The 16,193-nt window shown below is 35.5% G+C and overlaps 2 protein-coding genes across 4 annotated transcripts; one reads left to right on the top strand and one right to left on the bottom strand.

The window, feature by feature from the left end:
• Positions 1-2,753: 2,753 nt before the first annotated feature.
• On the top strand, positions 2,754-3,733 carry LOC142176617 (uncharacterized). Its single transcript, XM_075244651.1, has 3 exons — positions 2,754-2,783; positions 2,894-3,008; positions 3,087-3,733. The coding sequence occupies exons 1-3, from the start codon at positions 2,754-2,756 to the stop codon at positions 3,731-3,733; spliced, it is 792 nt and encodes a 263-aa protein (XP_075100752.1).
• Positions 3,734-9,662: 5,929 nt separating this feature from the next.
• On the bottom strand, positions 9,663-15,508 carry LOC107798206 (plant cysteine oxidase 2-like). Of its 3 annotated transcripts, none has more exons than XM_016621177.2 (5): positions 15,016-15,508; positions 14,147-14,265; positions 13,645-13,810; positions 10,872-11,099; positions 9,663-10,233 (listed from the first exon to the last, which is right to left on the bottom strand). In XM_016621177.2, the coding sequence occupies exons 1-5, from the start codon at positions 15,209-15,211 to the stop codon at positions 10,109-10,111; spliced, it is 834 nt and encodes a 277-aa protein (XP_016476663.2). In that variant the 5' UTR covers positions 15,212-15,508; the 3' UTR covers positions 9,663-10,108. The 3 variants fall into 3 exon arrangements, with proteins under 3 accessions (XP_016476663.2, XP_016476664.2, XP_016476665.2); XM_016621178.2 differs by having other exon boundaries at positions 9,663-10,230; XM_016621179.2 differs by having other exon boundaries at positions 9,663-10,240; positions 15,016-15,507.
• Between the last annotated feature and the right edge of the window lie 685 nt (positions 15,509-16,193).

Genomic DNA, 16,193 nt, shown 5'->3' with positions numbered 1-16,193 from the left:
TGGAGTTGATAGATTAGTAATTACTCATATGTGGGTAAATATAACTCGGCGAATTAAGAGTCAAATATGGAACCTCGAGGGTTGGGTATTCTAAATTAGCTATGAATTAACGTAAACATAGAAATTAACATGAGACCAATATTATGTCATTATAGATTGAATTGGAGGAAGTTGTACAAATTTCTTGAGGTGAAGCATTTGGAATTTCGGCACGAGTATTGTGAGTAGTAATCTTACCGCAATTTGTGTTTTCATAACTTGCATGATTTACACATGATTTTTAATATGAATATGTTACCGATTATTTTAATTTGCATTTGGGACAAATCTCTTACTCGATATCATACCGAAATAGTTATTTGAGATGAATACCGTGATTTTAAATATTTTCATTGTCACTAGATCTGTTTTACCGTTACTTGAATTTACTGTTATCAAAAGCAAATTATATGATTTGATAAGAACCGAAATGCCCTATATTATTTTAAAATAGTTTCTACGAGTATATACGAATTACAGAGACAAGTATAAATGGGAGTAGACATTGAAGGATCTTGTAGCTAACGGCGGGTTCGTTAGACCTGGTGCACCTTGTAAATATTGATTACCGTTATAGCCCTCGCTAGTGGGAAGGTAGAACTAGCATACCGTTACCGATTTCCCTCGAGTGGGGACTACTATTATATTTGACTTCTTGCGAAGAAGTCCACAGTTACACCGATTACATAATCCGTTCATTAAGACCTCCCAAAATGTGAATACTGATATTATACAGTGGTTACCGAGCTTACTACTGAATTGTTAATTATATTTTACTATAAGAAAAGCAGGATGAGACTGAAATTTTTTTATTATTTCTGAAAGGGTATTTTTATGTTATTTTCTCTTTGAGATACTAGCATGTTTCTGACTTGTCCACAAATAAAAACAGTTGTGGTTAAGTGTTATTATTCACTGAGCTAGCGACTCATTCCCCGCTAATTTTTTTTACAGAGACAGCAGTTGATGCAGGCGAGGATTTCGTTAATTAGAGCGCACAGGTTGAGAATTCTTGGTGATCCTCGCACTTGTTCGCGTGGGCGGAGATTTTTATCAATTGTTATGCTCTTTTTTTTGAATTCTTAGTGTTGCTCCATAGTCATTCTTTTAGTGTCATGCGTATTATTTTGATATTAGTCTTATGTTGAGTATCGTTCTTTATTATCAAGGTTGGAGATAAATTAGTATTTATGGTTGTTAGTGGGTTAATTAGTAATGGTGGAGACTCGTTTTGGTTGATTGATTGGTTGTCAATTGTTTGGTATAATATTAGTATGTTGGTTGTTGATTTCTAAGATAGGTTTATTTTTGGGATAGTCCAAAAACAGGGGAAACTCTGTCCGATTTTTTGAAAAATACCGTTGGGCTTACTTTGGGGCACTTGCTCCTAGGTGCCGGTCGTGATCCTAAATTGGGTCGTGATAAAGTTGGTATCAGAGCTGAGGCTTTAAGTCCCGAGGCATGGAGCAATGTTTAGTAGAGTCTTGTTCGTGAGTATGTAGGCGCCCATACTTATGATCTTGAGGCTACTGAACATCTAGGAATGTTTTCCCTTCTTTCATTCTTTGATCGTGCGTTGAGATAACTTGAGATTGACTTTGGAATATTTCTTTCGCAAATGGCTAGGACATGCACACCCTCATCTGCTGGACGTGGTGCTACCCGGGGTGGCGGTCAAGTTGGGGTTCATTAAACTAGAAGACGGACTGCTCCTCAACCTCAAGTTGGGAACATAGGTCAAACCTAAGCTGTTATGCCAGATCAAGTGCAAGAGCAGGGAGTTCAGAATGCTCCACCACCAGTGCCAACTGTTGTACCTATTGTTGCCTTACCTGCAGATACAGTGGCAAGGTTATTAAATATTTTAGAGGCATTGGTGCCTACTCAGGGGGGAAGTTCAGCTCCTCAGGCTACTTTACAGACACAAGCACCTACATAGACTCGGACTTTCGGGAATAAGGAAGTATCCCTACAAGAGTTTCTGAAATTGAAATCACCAAAATTCACAGGTTCTGATAATTTAGCAGATCCTCAAAGTTTCTTGGATGGGACACTTAAGGCATTACGTGCTCTTAGATATTCTAGTGAGAGAGTCGTGGAGCTCGCAGCATACAAACTAGAGGATATGGACAACATATGGTATAAAACGGTATTGCTAGGAAGGCCAGCATGAGCACCACCACTGACATGGGATGAGTTCACTAAGTTGTTCAAGAATCATTTTCTTTCAGACAGTCTGATGCAACAATATGCTAGAGACTTTGAGAAATTGGTTCAGACCCCAGATATGGATGTGTCAACATATAACACTAAGTTCTGTAAGCTGGCTATATATGCTCCTCACTTAGTGCCTACCGAAGAAGCTCGAGTTCAGAGGTTTGTTGATGGATTGGTTGGCCGTCTATACACTGCAGTAGCCCCACAGATGAAGACTTTATCTTACTCTGATGTAGTCGACCTTGCTAGAAAGACTGAAAATAAGGGACATGAGGAGCGTGCAGCTAGTGATTTACGTAAGAATGCCAAGACAGTAGGGGCTTTCAGTGGTGGTTTTAGTGATAGAAGAGCAAGAAATCAGGGACAACAACAATAACAACAACAACAGGGTTTTCAAAAAGGGACACATATGTCTTCACAGCCCACATACAGACCACATTACTGACAAGGTAATAGGGGACCATCATCTTTTGGACATCGTAATTTTGGGCAGATATATGCCACTACTCCAGTCTGCCAGACCTGTGGTAGATCACATTTGGGCCAATGTCATGTTCTAACTGGAGAGTGCTTTTGGTGTGGCCAGTTGGGACATCACTTGAGGGATTGCCCTTAGCCTTCAAAAAATTTCAACCAGGCTTCTATTCAGCCAGCTGCACTGACTCAGACTACTCGTAATACTTCAGGTGCTACAAGTACAGGAAATAGAGGTCGAGGTGCTGGAGACCGTGCTACTGTGAATCAAGGACAAGGTAATACTGGTAGAGGTCAGGCGAGAGTTTTTGCATTTACTAGATAGGATGCTCAGGCCTCGAATGTTGTGGTTACAGGTATTATTTCTGTCTGTTCATTTGATGCACTTGCGTTGATTGATTCGGGATCTACTCACTCCTATGTGTCCTCGTACTTTGATTTGGGGTTTAGAAGACAACCTAAGCTGTTGAATGATCCTTTTTTAGTTGCTACTCCTGTTGGAGAGTCTTTTTTAGTTGAATACATGTATCGTGCTTGTCAGATTCGGGTTGAGGGTAGAGATACTCTAGCTGACCTTATTGTATTTGACATGATTGACTTTGACATGTTGATGGGAATGGATTGGTTATCTTCTTGTTATGCTATAGTCGATTGTCATGCAAAGATAGTTAAGTTTGAGATACCAAATGAACCTAGTTTTATTCTAAGAGGGAGTCAGATTCCAGAGATTTGCAAAGTTGTATCTTTTATGAAAGCTCAACGACTTTTGAAGAAAGATTGCTTGGGTCTCTTAGACATTGTAAATGACACAAGAAAGGAAATAGTTAGTATAGCAAATGTACCAGTAGTGAGAGAATTTTCTGATGTATTTCCTGAGGATTTACCAGGATTACCTCCAGTACGAGAAATAAACTTTGGTATTGATTTGCTACCTGACACGCAGCCCATATCGATACCCCCATATCGAATGGCACCAGCAGAGTTGAGGGAGCTAAAGGAATAGTTACAGGATTTGTTAGATAAGGGTTTTATTAGACCTAGTGTATCACCATGGGGTGCACCAGTACTATTCGTAAAGAAGAAAGACGGATCCCTGAGACTGTGCATTGACTACCGTGAGTTGAACAAAATAACAATATGCAATAAATATCCTTTGCCTCGTATAGATGACATGTTTGATCAGTTACAAGGTGCTGCCCACTTTTCAAAGATTGACCTCCATTCTGGTTATTATCAACTTAGAATCAAAGATGAAGATATTTCTAAGACTGCTTTCAGAACTCAATACGGGCAATATGAGTTTCTCGTGATGCCTTTCAGACTGACTAATACTCCAGCGGCATTCATGGATTTAATGAATAGGGTGTTCAAGCCGTTTCTGGATAGATTTGTAATAGCATTTATTGATGGTATCCTGATATATTCTCGTAGCCATGGAGAACACGAGGATCATCTCAGGACTGTGTTGCAGACATTGCGAGAACATTCTCTTTATGCTAAGTTCTCAAAGTGTGAATTCTGTCTAGACTCGGTAGCATTTTTGGGTCATGTTGTATCCAAAGATGGAATTATGGTAGATCCTAAGAAGACTGAAGCTGTGCAGAAATGGCCCGGACCTACTTCTCCTACAGGGATTCGCAGTTTTTTAGGCTTAAAAGGCTATTATAGGCATTTTATGCAGGATTTCTCCAGAATGGCAGCGGCGCTGACCAAGCTAACATAGAAAAATGCAAAGTTTCAGTGAATGGAGGAATGTGAGCAGAGCTTTCAAAAACTTAAAACATGTTTGACAACTGCACCAATATTAGCCTTACCATCAGGTTCTGGAGGATTTATAGTATTCTGTGACACCTCGAGGGTGGGATTAGGATGTGCTCTCATGCAAAATGGTCGTGTTATTGCTTATGTTTCGAGACAATTGAGAAATCACGAGCAAAACTATCAAACACATGATTTGGAGATGGCTGCAGTGGTATTTGCTCTAAAAATTTGGAGACATTATCTACACAGCGAAACTTGTAAGATTTATACTGACCACAAAAGTCTGAAGTATATCTTTCAGCAGAGAGATCTAAATCTTCGGTAGCGTCGTTGGATGGAACTACTCAAAAACTATAATTTTTCTATTTTGTATCATCCTGGAAAAGCCAATGTGGTGCCTGATGCATTGAGTAGAAAATTTATGGGGAGTTTGGCACATATAGCCCCTGCAAAGAGCTTTTGGCCAAAGATATTCAGAGACTAGAAAATACAAGTATCAGATTTAGTGTCGGAAATTCAGAGGCATTGTTGGCTTGTGCTCAGGCTAAGTCTTCATTACTTGAGCACATTAAAGCCACACAATATGAGGATGAACGATTATGTAAATACAGAGATGAGGTCTTAGCTGGTAAAAGCAAGGATATGACTGTTGAAAGTGATGGTGTTCTTCAAATGGGTGACAAGCTTTGTGTAGTAGACGTAGATGGGTCGAGACATGCTATTCTTGAAGAATCCCACAACTCTAAATACATTATACATCCTGGATCCACAAAAATGTACCATGACCTGAAGCAATTTTATTGGTGGGAAGGTATTAAGAAAGATGTTGCTAACTTTGTTTCTAGTTGTTTGACTTGTCAGCAGGTCAAGGTTAAGCATCAGCGACCCACAGGACTACTACAACAAATTGAGATTCCAGAGTGGAAATGGGAAAGCATTACTATGGATTTTGTCACCAGGCTACCACGAACCCTTAGAGGTTATGACTTGGTATGGGTAATTGTAGATCGACTGACAAAATCAGTACACTTTTTGCCGGTGAAGACTACATATGGTGGAGTCAGGTATGCACAGGTATTTATGAACGAAATTGTCCGACTTCACAGAGTTCCAATATCCATCATCTCTGATAGAGGATCAGAATTTACCTCACGCTTTTGGAAATATTTTCAAGAAGCATTGGGTATACAAGTAGATCTTAGTACTGCATTTCATCCACAGATAGACGGGCAGTCTGAACGTACTATACAGATCTTGAAGGATATGTTGAGAGCTTGCATTCTTGAGTTTGGAGGTAGTTGGGATGTTTATCTACCTTTAGCTGAATTTGCTTACAACAATAGCTTCCAGTCCAGTATTCAAACGGCACCGTACAAAGCATTGTGTGGTAGAAGATGTCGTTCTCCTATCGGATGGTTTGAAGCTGGAGAGACTAACTTATTGGGACCCGACCTCGTACAAGAAGCTATGGACAAGGTCCAGTTGATCAGAAAGAGATTGCTTGCAGCTCAAAGTTGACAAAAGTCTTATGAGAGAAGAAGATATTTAGTGTTCACAATTGGGGACAACGTGTTCCTACGAGTCTCCCCTATGAAAGGTGTGATGCGGCTTGGGAAAAGAGGCAAGTTGAGCCCCAGGTTTATAGGACTGTATGAGATACTAGACCGAGTGGGAGCGGTGGCTTATCGTTTGGCACTTCCTCCTGAGTTGTCCTTTATTCATCCAGTGTTTCATGTCTCAATGCTAAGAAAATATATATCAGACTCATCTCAGGTGATTGAAGCACCGACTATACTGCTTGATGAGAAGTTGTCTTACGAGGAGGAACAGATGGCTATTGTTGGTAGGCAAGTAAGAAAGCTACGGTCAAAAGAAATTGAGTTCGTAAAAGTCTTATGGCGAAATCATACAGTCGAAGAAGCTACTTGGGAACTAGCAAAATATATGCAAGCGAAGTATTACCATTTATTTCAGTCTAGATGTATGTACTTAAGTTAAATTCGGGGACAAAATTTCATAAGGTAGGGAGGATGTAATACCCTTATTTTTAGTAAGGGTGTATTGGTTATTAGCAAATAATAATAATAATAATAACTAATTAATTGAAAAAATAAAGAAAGAGGAAGAAACCTACTCTAACTAAAAGAAGGGCAAAGCCACTAAAAGAAAAGGGAAAGAAAGGGACGGACAGAAGCTAAAGATGGTTTTAAAGAAAATAAAACCCTTAGACCTACCATCGAACAGAAAAATAAAAGGAAGAAACTTCGGCTGTTTCTCTAGCGCTGAAGACCGTGTTTCATCTTTGGCATACAATTCCTTAAGTTTCAGCAATACACTCCAGGTAGTTATAGTATTTCTTCCTCTTTTAAGACTATGGAATTTTATATACATAATCTTTGTATTGTTGAGTAGATATAATTTTGAAGTTGGATTAAAAATTTGAAAGATATAGTTAAGGAAATTGGGAGAATTTCATGAAACTTTTCCATAAATTAACTGGGTAAATTATATGAATAGGTTGGAGTTGATATATTAATAATTACTCATATGTGGGTAAATATAATTCGGCGAATTAAGAGTCAAATATGGAACCTCGAGGGTTGGGTATTCTAAATTAGCTATGAATTAACCTAAACATAGAAATTAACATGAGACCGATATTATGTAATTATAGATTGAATTGGAGGAAGTTGTACGAATTGCTCGAGGTGAAACATTTGGAATTTCGGCATGAGTACTGTGAGTAGTAATCTTACCGATTATTTTAAGTTGCATGTGGGACAAGTCTCTTACTCGATATCATACCGAAATAGTTATTTGATATGAATACCGTGATTTTAAATATTTTCCTTGTCACTAGATCTGTTTTACCGTTACTTGAATTTACTGTTATCAAAAGAAAATTATATGATTTGATAAGAACCGAAATGCCCTATATTATTTTAAAATAGTTTCTACGAGTATATACAGATTACAGAGACAAGTATAAATGGGAGTAGACATTGAGGGATCTCGTAGCTAACGGCGGGTTCGTTAGACCTGGTGCACCTTGTAATTATTGATTACCGTTATAGCCCTCGCTAGTGGGAAGGCAGAACTAGCATGCCGTTACCGATTTTCCTCGAGTAGGGACGCTCGAGGGACTACCATTATATTTGACTTCTTGCGAAGAAGTTCACAGTTACACCGATTACATTATCCGTTCATTGAAACCTCCCAAAATGTGAATACTGATATTATACAGTGGTTACCGAGCTTATTACTGAATTGTTAATTATATTTTACTACAAGAAAAGCTGGATGAGACTGAAATTTTTTATTATTTCTGAAAGGGCATTTTATGTTATTTTCTCTTTGAGATACTAGCATATTTCTGGCCCCAAATAAAACGGTTGTAGTTAAGTGTTATTACTCACTGAGCTAGCGACTCATTCCCCGCTAATTTTTTTTACAAAGACAGCAGTTGACGCAGGTGAGGATTTCGTTAATTAGAGCGCACAGGTTGAGAATTCTTGGTGAGCCTCGCACTTGTTCGCGTGGCCGGAGATTTTTATCAATTGTTATGGTCTTTTCTTTGAATTCTTAGAGTCGCTCCATAGTCATTCTTTTAGTGTCATGAGTATTATTTTGCTATTAGTCTTATGTTGAGTATCGTTCTTTATTATCAAAGTTGGAGATAAATTATTATTTCTGGTTGTTAGTGGGTTGATTAGTAATGGTGGAGACTAGTTTTGGTTGATTGATTGGTTGCCAATTGTTTGGTATGATATTATGATGTTGGTTGTTGATTTCTAAGACAAGTTTATTTTTGGGATAGTCCAAAAACATGGGAAACTCTGTCCGATTTTTTAAAAAATACCGATGAGTCTTAATTAAGGGCACTTGCTCCTAAGTGCCGGTCATGATCCTAAATTGGGTCGTGAGTATACTTGTTAAAAAGAGAAGAAAGAAATAAAATTGAAAGAAGACGAAAATGGGGAAATAAAGTTTTGACTTCAGACACCAAAAAACCCGTTAATGACGTAATCAATTGGCATCTTCCATCTTACGTCTTACCTTTTCTCTAACTTCTGCTTTCTTTTTTCTCTTTCATTTTCTATTTTGTTTTCTTTCTTTCTGCAAAATATGTAAGGACCCGGTAAATCTCATAAAAGAAGCAAATCCTAACAATAATATTTTATCTACGCATTTCGACATAATTTTCAAATAAGATGTACTAAAAGTTGTTTATGAAATGTATAAATCATAACCTTTTTACTACCAAACTTACGAAGTGCACATCATGCATTTTCTTTTATTGTTTTGATGGAATGTTGTTTTAACCTTTTTTTTCATTTCCATGGGATATAAATCATAAGAATATATTTTTTCCACAACAAAGGTAATACAAGAATATTAGAATTTATGTGGATATATGCAGTCTGTTATTGACTATGAAGTACGTAGATAGATCACCAAAGAATAACATATAAATGCATATTTGGTAGAAGCCAAACCCAGTACCTGGAGAAGAAAACAAAATACCGATATCATGTGAAAAGAAAATACTCACAGAATAATGAGACCCAAAAAGGAAAAAAGCACAAAACCAAAAAAACTACTCGAACATCAGTTAGAAGCAGTCAAGCTGCTACGTATCCATTCTCTTTCATGGTTACAAAATTGGGTCTATATATTTTGTGTAACTACACATTCTTAGAACCAAGTAAGCAGAAACTGAACTTCTTTTTTTTTTTTCATAAAACGGTCGTTTATTAACGCCTCCTCTTTTAATGTATATAGACGGTTAAATTTTTTTAAGAATTCCTAAGACTTAACGTCTTAGCCGGTTTAACATCTCCCCTTTGATGCATTTAGAATAATTTTTTAATCTGTAATATAAATAAATACATAAGTCAAAGAAGGCAAAAAATTAAGAAAAAAAATAAATAGGAACCCGACTCTATAAGAGAAACACATCACCTTCCTCAATGCGCTCCTTTATATTAATATATAAATTTTGTCAATTATATATCTAATGACCTTTACAATCATCTTAAACAGTACACCTAAATCTGCTGCCTAGTTTTAAGGTGGGTAAAGCTTATCATAATCCAAATAAAACAAAATGAGATTAATAATTTGAAAAACAAAAAGAGAACTTTGTCACAACGCGAGATCTTGTCATCATGTGACCAAAAAGTCGTGAATTTAAGCCGTAAAACAGTGTTAAGTAAAAATGCAATGTAAAGCTACACAGCGCATACAAATACAACACAACATAAAGCTACATAAGTGCATACATTAGACCTAATGTAATCTGATCCTTATGCAGACTTATGTATAACTGAAACTTAGTGTACAGATCTACCTACTTTCTTAAGACTTGCAAAACGAAAGGAAAAACGTTACTTTTCGGCGCATCTATCCTTTCTTGTTATGATCTGACTATATATGTACATGAACTATAGCAGGAACAAAGAGAAAAAACCCTCCCTCCTAGTTTTGTCCCTTTTGACTATTCTCCATTGAAATCTGAATAGAGTTAAAAAAGGGACTCAAAAGTAAAAAGGAAAGAGAGGGTGGGGGCGGAGAAAAGTTTTCTTTCTGCTTCAATTGTGAATTTCAAGGAATTCTTTCAGTTTACTATAATATCTGGTCCACTGTACAATGCTCCATCTACAGTGAAGTCCTCAGGTTTCTCCCCCTCTTTGAGCCACGCATATTTATTTTGCTGTTCCTCGGGCACTGACAAGCCATCTACTGTGTACTTTCAACATATCAACGACGAAAAATAAATTAGACAGAAAAACAAGAAACCTAGTATTAGGACTCCCATGTGGATGGATAATGTCGGAGGCACAAATATTTCCGTATTTAGAATGTCATTTCAAGTACAATCAATCAAATCAATTAACATTATGGGTAAACTTTGGAGAAAAAGGAATACAGAATATAATAATCATTCTGTCAGCTGGCCAAGTTGGCAGTATTTTATCGTCTACTTGTTTAGGAAACTGTTTGCTCACTGCCAACAATTTCTTGAAATATAGTTTATGTATGTCATAGGAGTATATCTTTAAGAATCAAATAGGAGTATATCTTTAAGAATCAAATCAAAGTACCACTTTTGAGAATACTTAGAAAGAAAATAATAAGCATAAGGGTCAGGTGGAATGATGAAGGGTTTTTTGCCATTATATAACCATAGGTATCTCTAAAAATGAAATCATCTTTGATAAAGAGTAATAAAATCCCCTATTCTACGCCGCAAATCTAAATTAGTTAGGACCAATAGATTTCAAATGTCGAATAATCAATCAAAAAAAAAAAAAAGCAATAACCTTCCAAGGAATCAACTGAACTCGATTTTTTTTCAATAAATGTACGGTGCGTTATACCTGAGAAATTGGGAAATGGGAAGTCATAGTAGTATTGACAATGACGACCTTCAGGATCGCAATAAGGTGGCCCAAGCACGTCCAGCACCGCGCAAGCTGTCCTTGCTGTGAAGCAGTGCATATTTCCTCCATCAGCTGGATAGAGGATTGATGTTTTGCAAGGAGCTGTAAACTCGGAATTCTTTTTCAATTTTGCAAGACGTAGTCCAGTCCAATCCCTTGTATCATCTGATAAAGAGTGATTCTTGTTATACTTAATGTCATACCCCTTTTCTACCCCTCCAAAAGATAATGTATGTTATGGATTGTGGGTTAAAGAGTTTTTTCCAATTAAAGTGACAAATTTGAAATAGGGATTATTTTGTTATTCAGAGTCGCCACTTGGAATTGATTTTTGGGTGTTCCAAGTCACCTTTTATTTGATCCCTATTCAAAGGAAAGTTTGACTCTTTTATTATTGATCTGCGAAAACAAAGTCCGGGTAAAGAATTTGTTGACCGGGGAGAAGGTGTAAGGCATTCCCCGAGTCCCGTGGTTCTAGCACGGTCGCTTTATTGACTATATTTGGCTTATACTATTTTTTGAATAACTTGTGTTTTATTGGTTCTCATCTTTTACCTATGTCCGCTTTATTGCTTGATTAAAATTATGAAAAAAAAGTTATCTTGAAATAAGTTACGCGTTCTAATACTTATTTTGTTACATATCACAATTATGCCACGGAGACCATACACATAGCCATGATATTTAATTATTTAAAGCGCACCTAAATAAACTAGCGCACTTTGAAGTATTTTCCTAAACTAATTTAAGATTATTGTAAGGCCAAAAGTTATGGAATTGTTTTTGGAAAAAGTATATGATTTTAGATATTTGAATAAATAAATTATCATATACCAATACCCTACATCCCAACAATTGAAGCCTAAACTTATTAGTGTCCAAATCTTCCAAACTTTTAGCAAGTTTAAATACTATATTTTCAGAAACGTGATTAAACATATAACATTTAAGGATTGATTTACATTATTATTTATAAAGTTTAAAGATAAATAAATAAAATCACATAAAATAAGATAAAAAAAAAGAGAGGGAAGAATAAACCTTTTAATGCAAGATTTCCAATTAAAAGAGTCTCCAAGAATATGTACAATAACTCAGACGAACGCCGAACAAGCATAAGCAAAGATGATCATCAAAGCCGGTGAACAGAGCTCCAACGGAATCCTCGACCTCGACTGTTAACACCACTCTTTGGCGTGTAAAAGGGGATGTTTTGAAGTATTTTTGTTGGGTTTTGAGGTGTTGAATTGCTGGAAATTTTCAAAAGAAAGAGGAAGAGTCGTAGCATAGGAGAAGAAAAAATTTGTTTCTCTCAATTCTCCCCTCTCTTTTCTCTCCTTTCTCTCTTTTCTTATCAGATTTTCTCTTCTATTTATAGCAAAATTTTCAAAAATTTTCAGATTTTTTTTATTTTTTAAAAATATTTTTTTATTTTTTAATTAAAAGAAATCCCACTTATAATTTGCTTTTATTTTTTATAAAAAGAAATCTCACCTTTATTTACTTTTATTTTTTAAATTCCAAACTTTAATTACTTTTATCTTATTTAAAATCTCACTTTTTTTTTACTTTTAAAAGAGGATTCCACTTATTTTACTTTTCTTAAAAAAACAATCAACTTTCTTTTGCTTTTTAAAAGAGAATTCCACCCACTTTTACTTTTATTTTGTTTATTCTATACTTCCCTTTTTCTTATTTTTTATATCTCACCCGAAAATTAAAAAAAAATGGATTTTTTATTATTATTTTAAAAATAAAATAATAGTAATAGTAATAATTCACCTTTTAAAATTTTGTATTTCTACCCTATAATAAAAAGTGTAACAAAGCTAAAAATTGTAGGTTAAAACCCCTAAAATATTTACATAGAAGAAGTGACAAAAAATTAAATATTGTCAAAAATTAGGTGCTCACACGTAAGACTTCGTACAGGAGGAGGATAGAGGGGCAAATTCTGTGTGTTCAACAGAATCATTCAGCTTGAGCTAGATATCCTATGCGGAAAAAGTTTAAAACGTATACATACAAGATTGAACCCACAACTCTAAATCTTGAATTCATATGTGCTGGAAGACAACTCGTACATGTCACTATCCAGCCAAAGATTTTCTTTATGGGATTTTTTTTTTTCATACTCTCCTTTAAATTCTAAGGCAAGGAGAGTGAGTTCATCAGCGGACAACCATGTTTTCTGAGTGAACTAGAAAGGTCTTGTTATAGTATCCCAACTCGAGTTATCTCAATAATGGATTTGGGAGTCAAGATTTCTACTACTGTATTTTCTAAATGTGCGGCGTAAGATAATCATATTAATATATAGTTGCATTCATAACTACTTTCACTCTCAAATCTGAATTTATATTGCTCCCTCCGTTTAAAAAATATTGACACTATTTCTTTATTATTTCGTATAAAAAAGATTTGCACCTTTCAATATTTCATTAATAGGAAGTGCTCACAGCCACACAAATGTTATGACAGGTTTAACACTACAAATTTCAAAAGTTTTACAACGACACAAATGTTATGTGTTATTTAAGATCATATATCTCAAAAGTTTCCCTTTTTTATTAAAATTTGTGTCAAGTCAAACTAGACCAATATTTTTTAAACGGATGGACTAACTTTTTAAGGGAAAGCAAAGGAATCCACGCAACTTGCCATTTTCAAAGATTAAATTAACAAGATAAGCAATCTCAATCGAACTTACTGTCAGATATATTGGCACTTGGAGTAGATTGATGGGGAAGGAGATTATCCACCCAATCATAAGATTTGATGTGCATTTTACCAAAGAGAAGCTTGCTGAAAACTGTCATTCCAGGATGGTTATGAAGAGGAATGACTGCTGATGGTGGCAAGCAAAAGATACCGATCTACCAAAAAAGAAACAAACTATGAATTCAATGAAGAGGGAGAAGTGAAAGATAAAATTCTTTTCATTAAAAAGTTGCATTTAACTTTTATATACTGACAATATAGAAGAATTTTAACCTATTAGGTCACCTAAATTAAAGATAACCATAAACAAAGGTCACCGGAAAAGATAACTATAAACAACGGTTAATAATAAGTAAGGTTAGTGACCTAAAAAAAATGAAGCAAACAGCTGATTAGACAACAATAGTAGTGTAAAATTCAAGTGTGTATATATATGTTAAATCTTTTGAGTGAAATAGTAAACTTATGAAAACTCGACCTTGGCTACATACCGAGAATTTGTCACATTCATGGAGATGCAGGTACATTATTTTAGGAGGTCCATCAGATAGTGTAGATTTGAAATAGGGCATATTCGGCATCAAGCCAACATCTGCTTCAGTCATGTTATCTGTACAAAGGAAAATGGAGCAATTGTTACAGTGTCATCCTCAAATCCTGGACATTCATAAGCAAAGCAAAAAGGAAAAAGTTTGAAAGAAAGAAAGGGAACAAAGCCGCAGTTATTTGGGTCCCAATTCCAGAAAAGGTTGCTCCTTTTTTAACCAACAAGATAAATATTTCTTACACCAAAATTGCAGACAAATTTAGCTTTAAAGAACAGTAAAGGAAGCAGCTTTATCCAAAATCTATAAGGCATTTTCGTAATGGGAGAGGAAAAGCAAGAAAAATGACAAGACAACTGGATCCTGTCGTGCTAAAAGTGATAAAATATACTAACAAACTCATCATTAATGTAACTCTTTTTGCTAAATTTAAACTCTTTAATAAGATTTAATAAGATAAAAGCTATCACGGTAAGCATTAAATAATAAATATATAGTATAGTGATAGTGCAACACTGAAATAGTTACGAGTTTCATTATTTACTTTAAAATGAACGAATTCAAAATGGCAATGCATGATCAATTTTATCAATGCCAGATTAAGTGCCCCGTTTTCAAAAGTTGCACCTTGTACGGTTGTACCTTAAAACAAGTACACTTAGAGAATTGTTATGGCATCATTTTATATAAATTAACAATTAGTTCCCCCAAAATACCAATAGTAGTATAACATTAAAATCTCAGGAATCTAACCAAAACAATGACTCAGGAATCCAAGTAAAGATATAGTAAAAGCAACTAGAATAACAACATACCCAAAACTGCTTTGAGACGTTCAACATTTTCCGGGGACGGCACAACGCCGGGTCCGCAATTAGCAAAAATTTGTTTGCAAGTTTCATAGAGTTTCTGAACCCTTGACACTTCCCTCCGCCTCCGCCTCCGACGCCTCTTCTTCGACTTATTGTACTCCTTATCTTTCATATCGCTTATATTTTTCTCAGTCCCCATTCACCCAAGTATTAATCAAATTCAAATATATATTCAAGACGAATTACGATCTGGGGTATATATATCCAATAAAGGCGTTACGTTACTCATGTAAAGAAGAGCAACAAAATTTTACTGTTTTATATAAGCAGTATATACGTAGTATATATTACATGTTGGAGTTGTTGAGTGGTAAAAAAACAGAGAAGTGAAATTTTGCATCCCCTACTATACTGTGATGTGAATGATAGTAGATGAGTTAAAAAAATGGTGGGAGAGGGGAGGGGTATATAAATGGAGGAGTAGTGGATTGGGATGTGGCTGAAAGAAAAGCTCCATAATTAGTAGAGGTGAATGGAAATGAAAAACCAGGGGCCACTATTCCAATGGGCTATTCTAACACCACCTTCCACTTTTGACATTGTCTATTCCCTTTAATTAACTTTTATATACTCCATATGGATTGCTGCTAACAAATTTAAAATTTAAAAGTACTATTCAATTGAAAGAATACTCAATTTAAGTTTTTCAATAATTCATAACTGCTTCAACAAATATTACATTCTTAATCCTAAACAACTTGGCGTCAACCAAATATATTTGATCTTTACTACTTCACTTAAATTATTTCATGAATATTATGCAAATACAACTAAATCTCTAAAAAGTATTAGAAAGTTCAGTAACAGTGTTAATGTCTAAAACATATTCTTAACTAAGTATTGCCTATACAACAACAACAACAACAACAACGACCCAGTATAATCCCACAAGTGGGGTCTGGGGAGGGTAATATGTACGCAGACCTTACCCCTACCCCGAAGGGTAGAGAGGCTGTTTCCAGGAGACCCTCGGCTCAAAAAAGCAATAGGAGATGATATATTAGTGCCATAAAAATGCGTAATAAAAATAACAACAACAATATATAAGAGATATGAAATATGAAATACAGGATACAAAATACGAAATACGAAATAGATGGCTGGTATAGTACAACTAGAAG

The sequence above is a fragment of the Nicotiana tabacum genome, chromosome 3, assembly GCF_000715075.1.
Source record: "Nicotiana tabacum cultivar K326 chromosome 3, ASM71507v2, whole genome shotgun sequence".
Classification (NCBI taxonomy): domain Eukaryota; kingdom Viridiplantae; phylum Streptophyta; class Magnoliopsida; order Solanales; family Solanaceae; genus Nicotiana; species Nicotiana tabacum.
Note: the sequence above shows the minus strand (reverse complement) of the source record. Positions and strands in the feature narration are given on the sequence as shown.

Excerpts from the sequence above, each read along its gene's own strand:
- LOC142176617 (XM_075244651.1), top strand. The coding sequence starts at position 2,754 with ATGCCACTACTCCAGTCTGCCAGACCTGTG. Across the intron at positions 2,784-2,893 it reads TCCAGTCTGCCAGACCTGTG|GCTTCTATTCAGCCAGCTGC; the intron begins GTAGATCACATT and ends AATTTCAACCAG. Across the intron at positions 3,009-3,086 it reads TACTGTGAATCAAGGACAAG|GTATTATTTCTGTCTGTTCA; the intron begins GTAATACTGGTA and ends TTGTGGTTACAG.
- LOC107798206 (XM_016621177.2), bottom strand. The coding sequence starts at position 15,211 with ATGGGGACTGAGAAAAATATAAGCGATATGAAAGATAAGGAGTACAAT. Across the intron at positions 14,266-15,015 it reads ACGTCTCAAAGCAGTTTTGG|ATAACATGACTGAAGCAGAT; the intron begins GTATGTTGTTAT and ends TCCTTTGTACAG. Across the intron at positions 13,811-14,146 it reads ATGAATGTGACAAATTCTCG|ATCGGTATCTTTTGCTTGCC; the intron begins GTATGTAGCCAA and ends CTTTTTTGGTAG.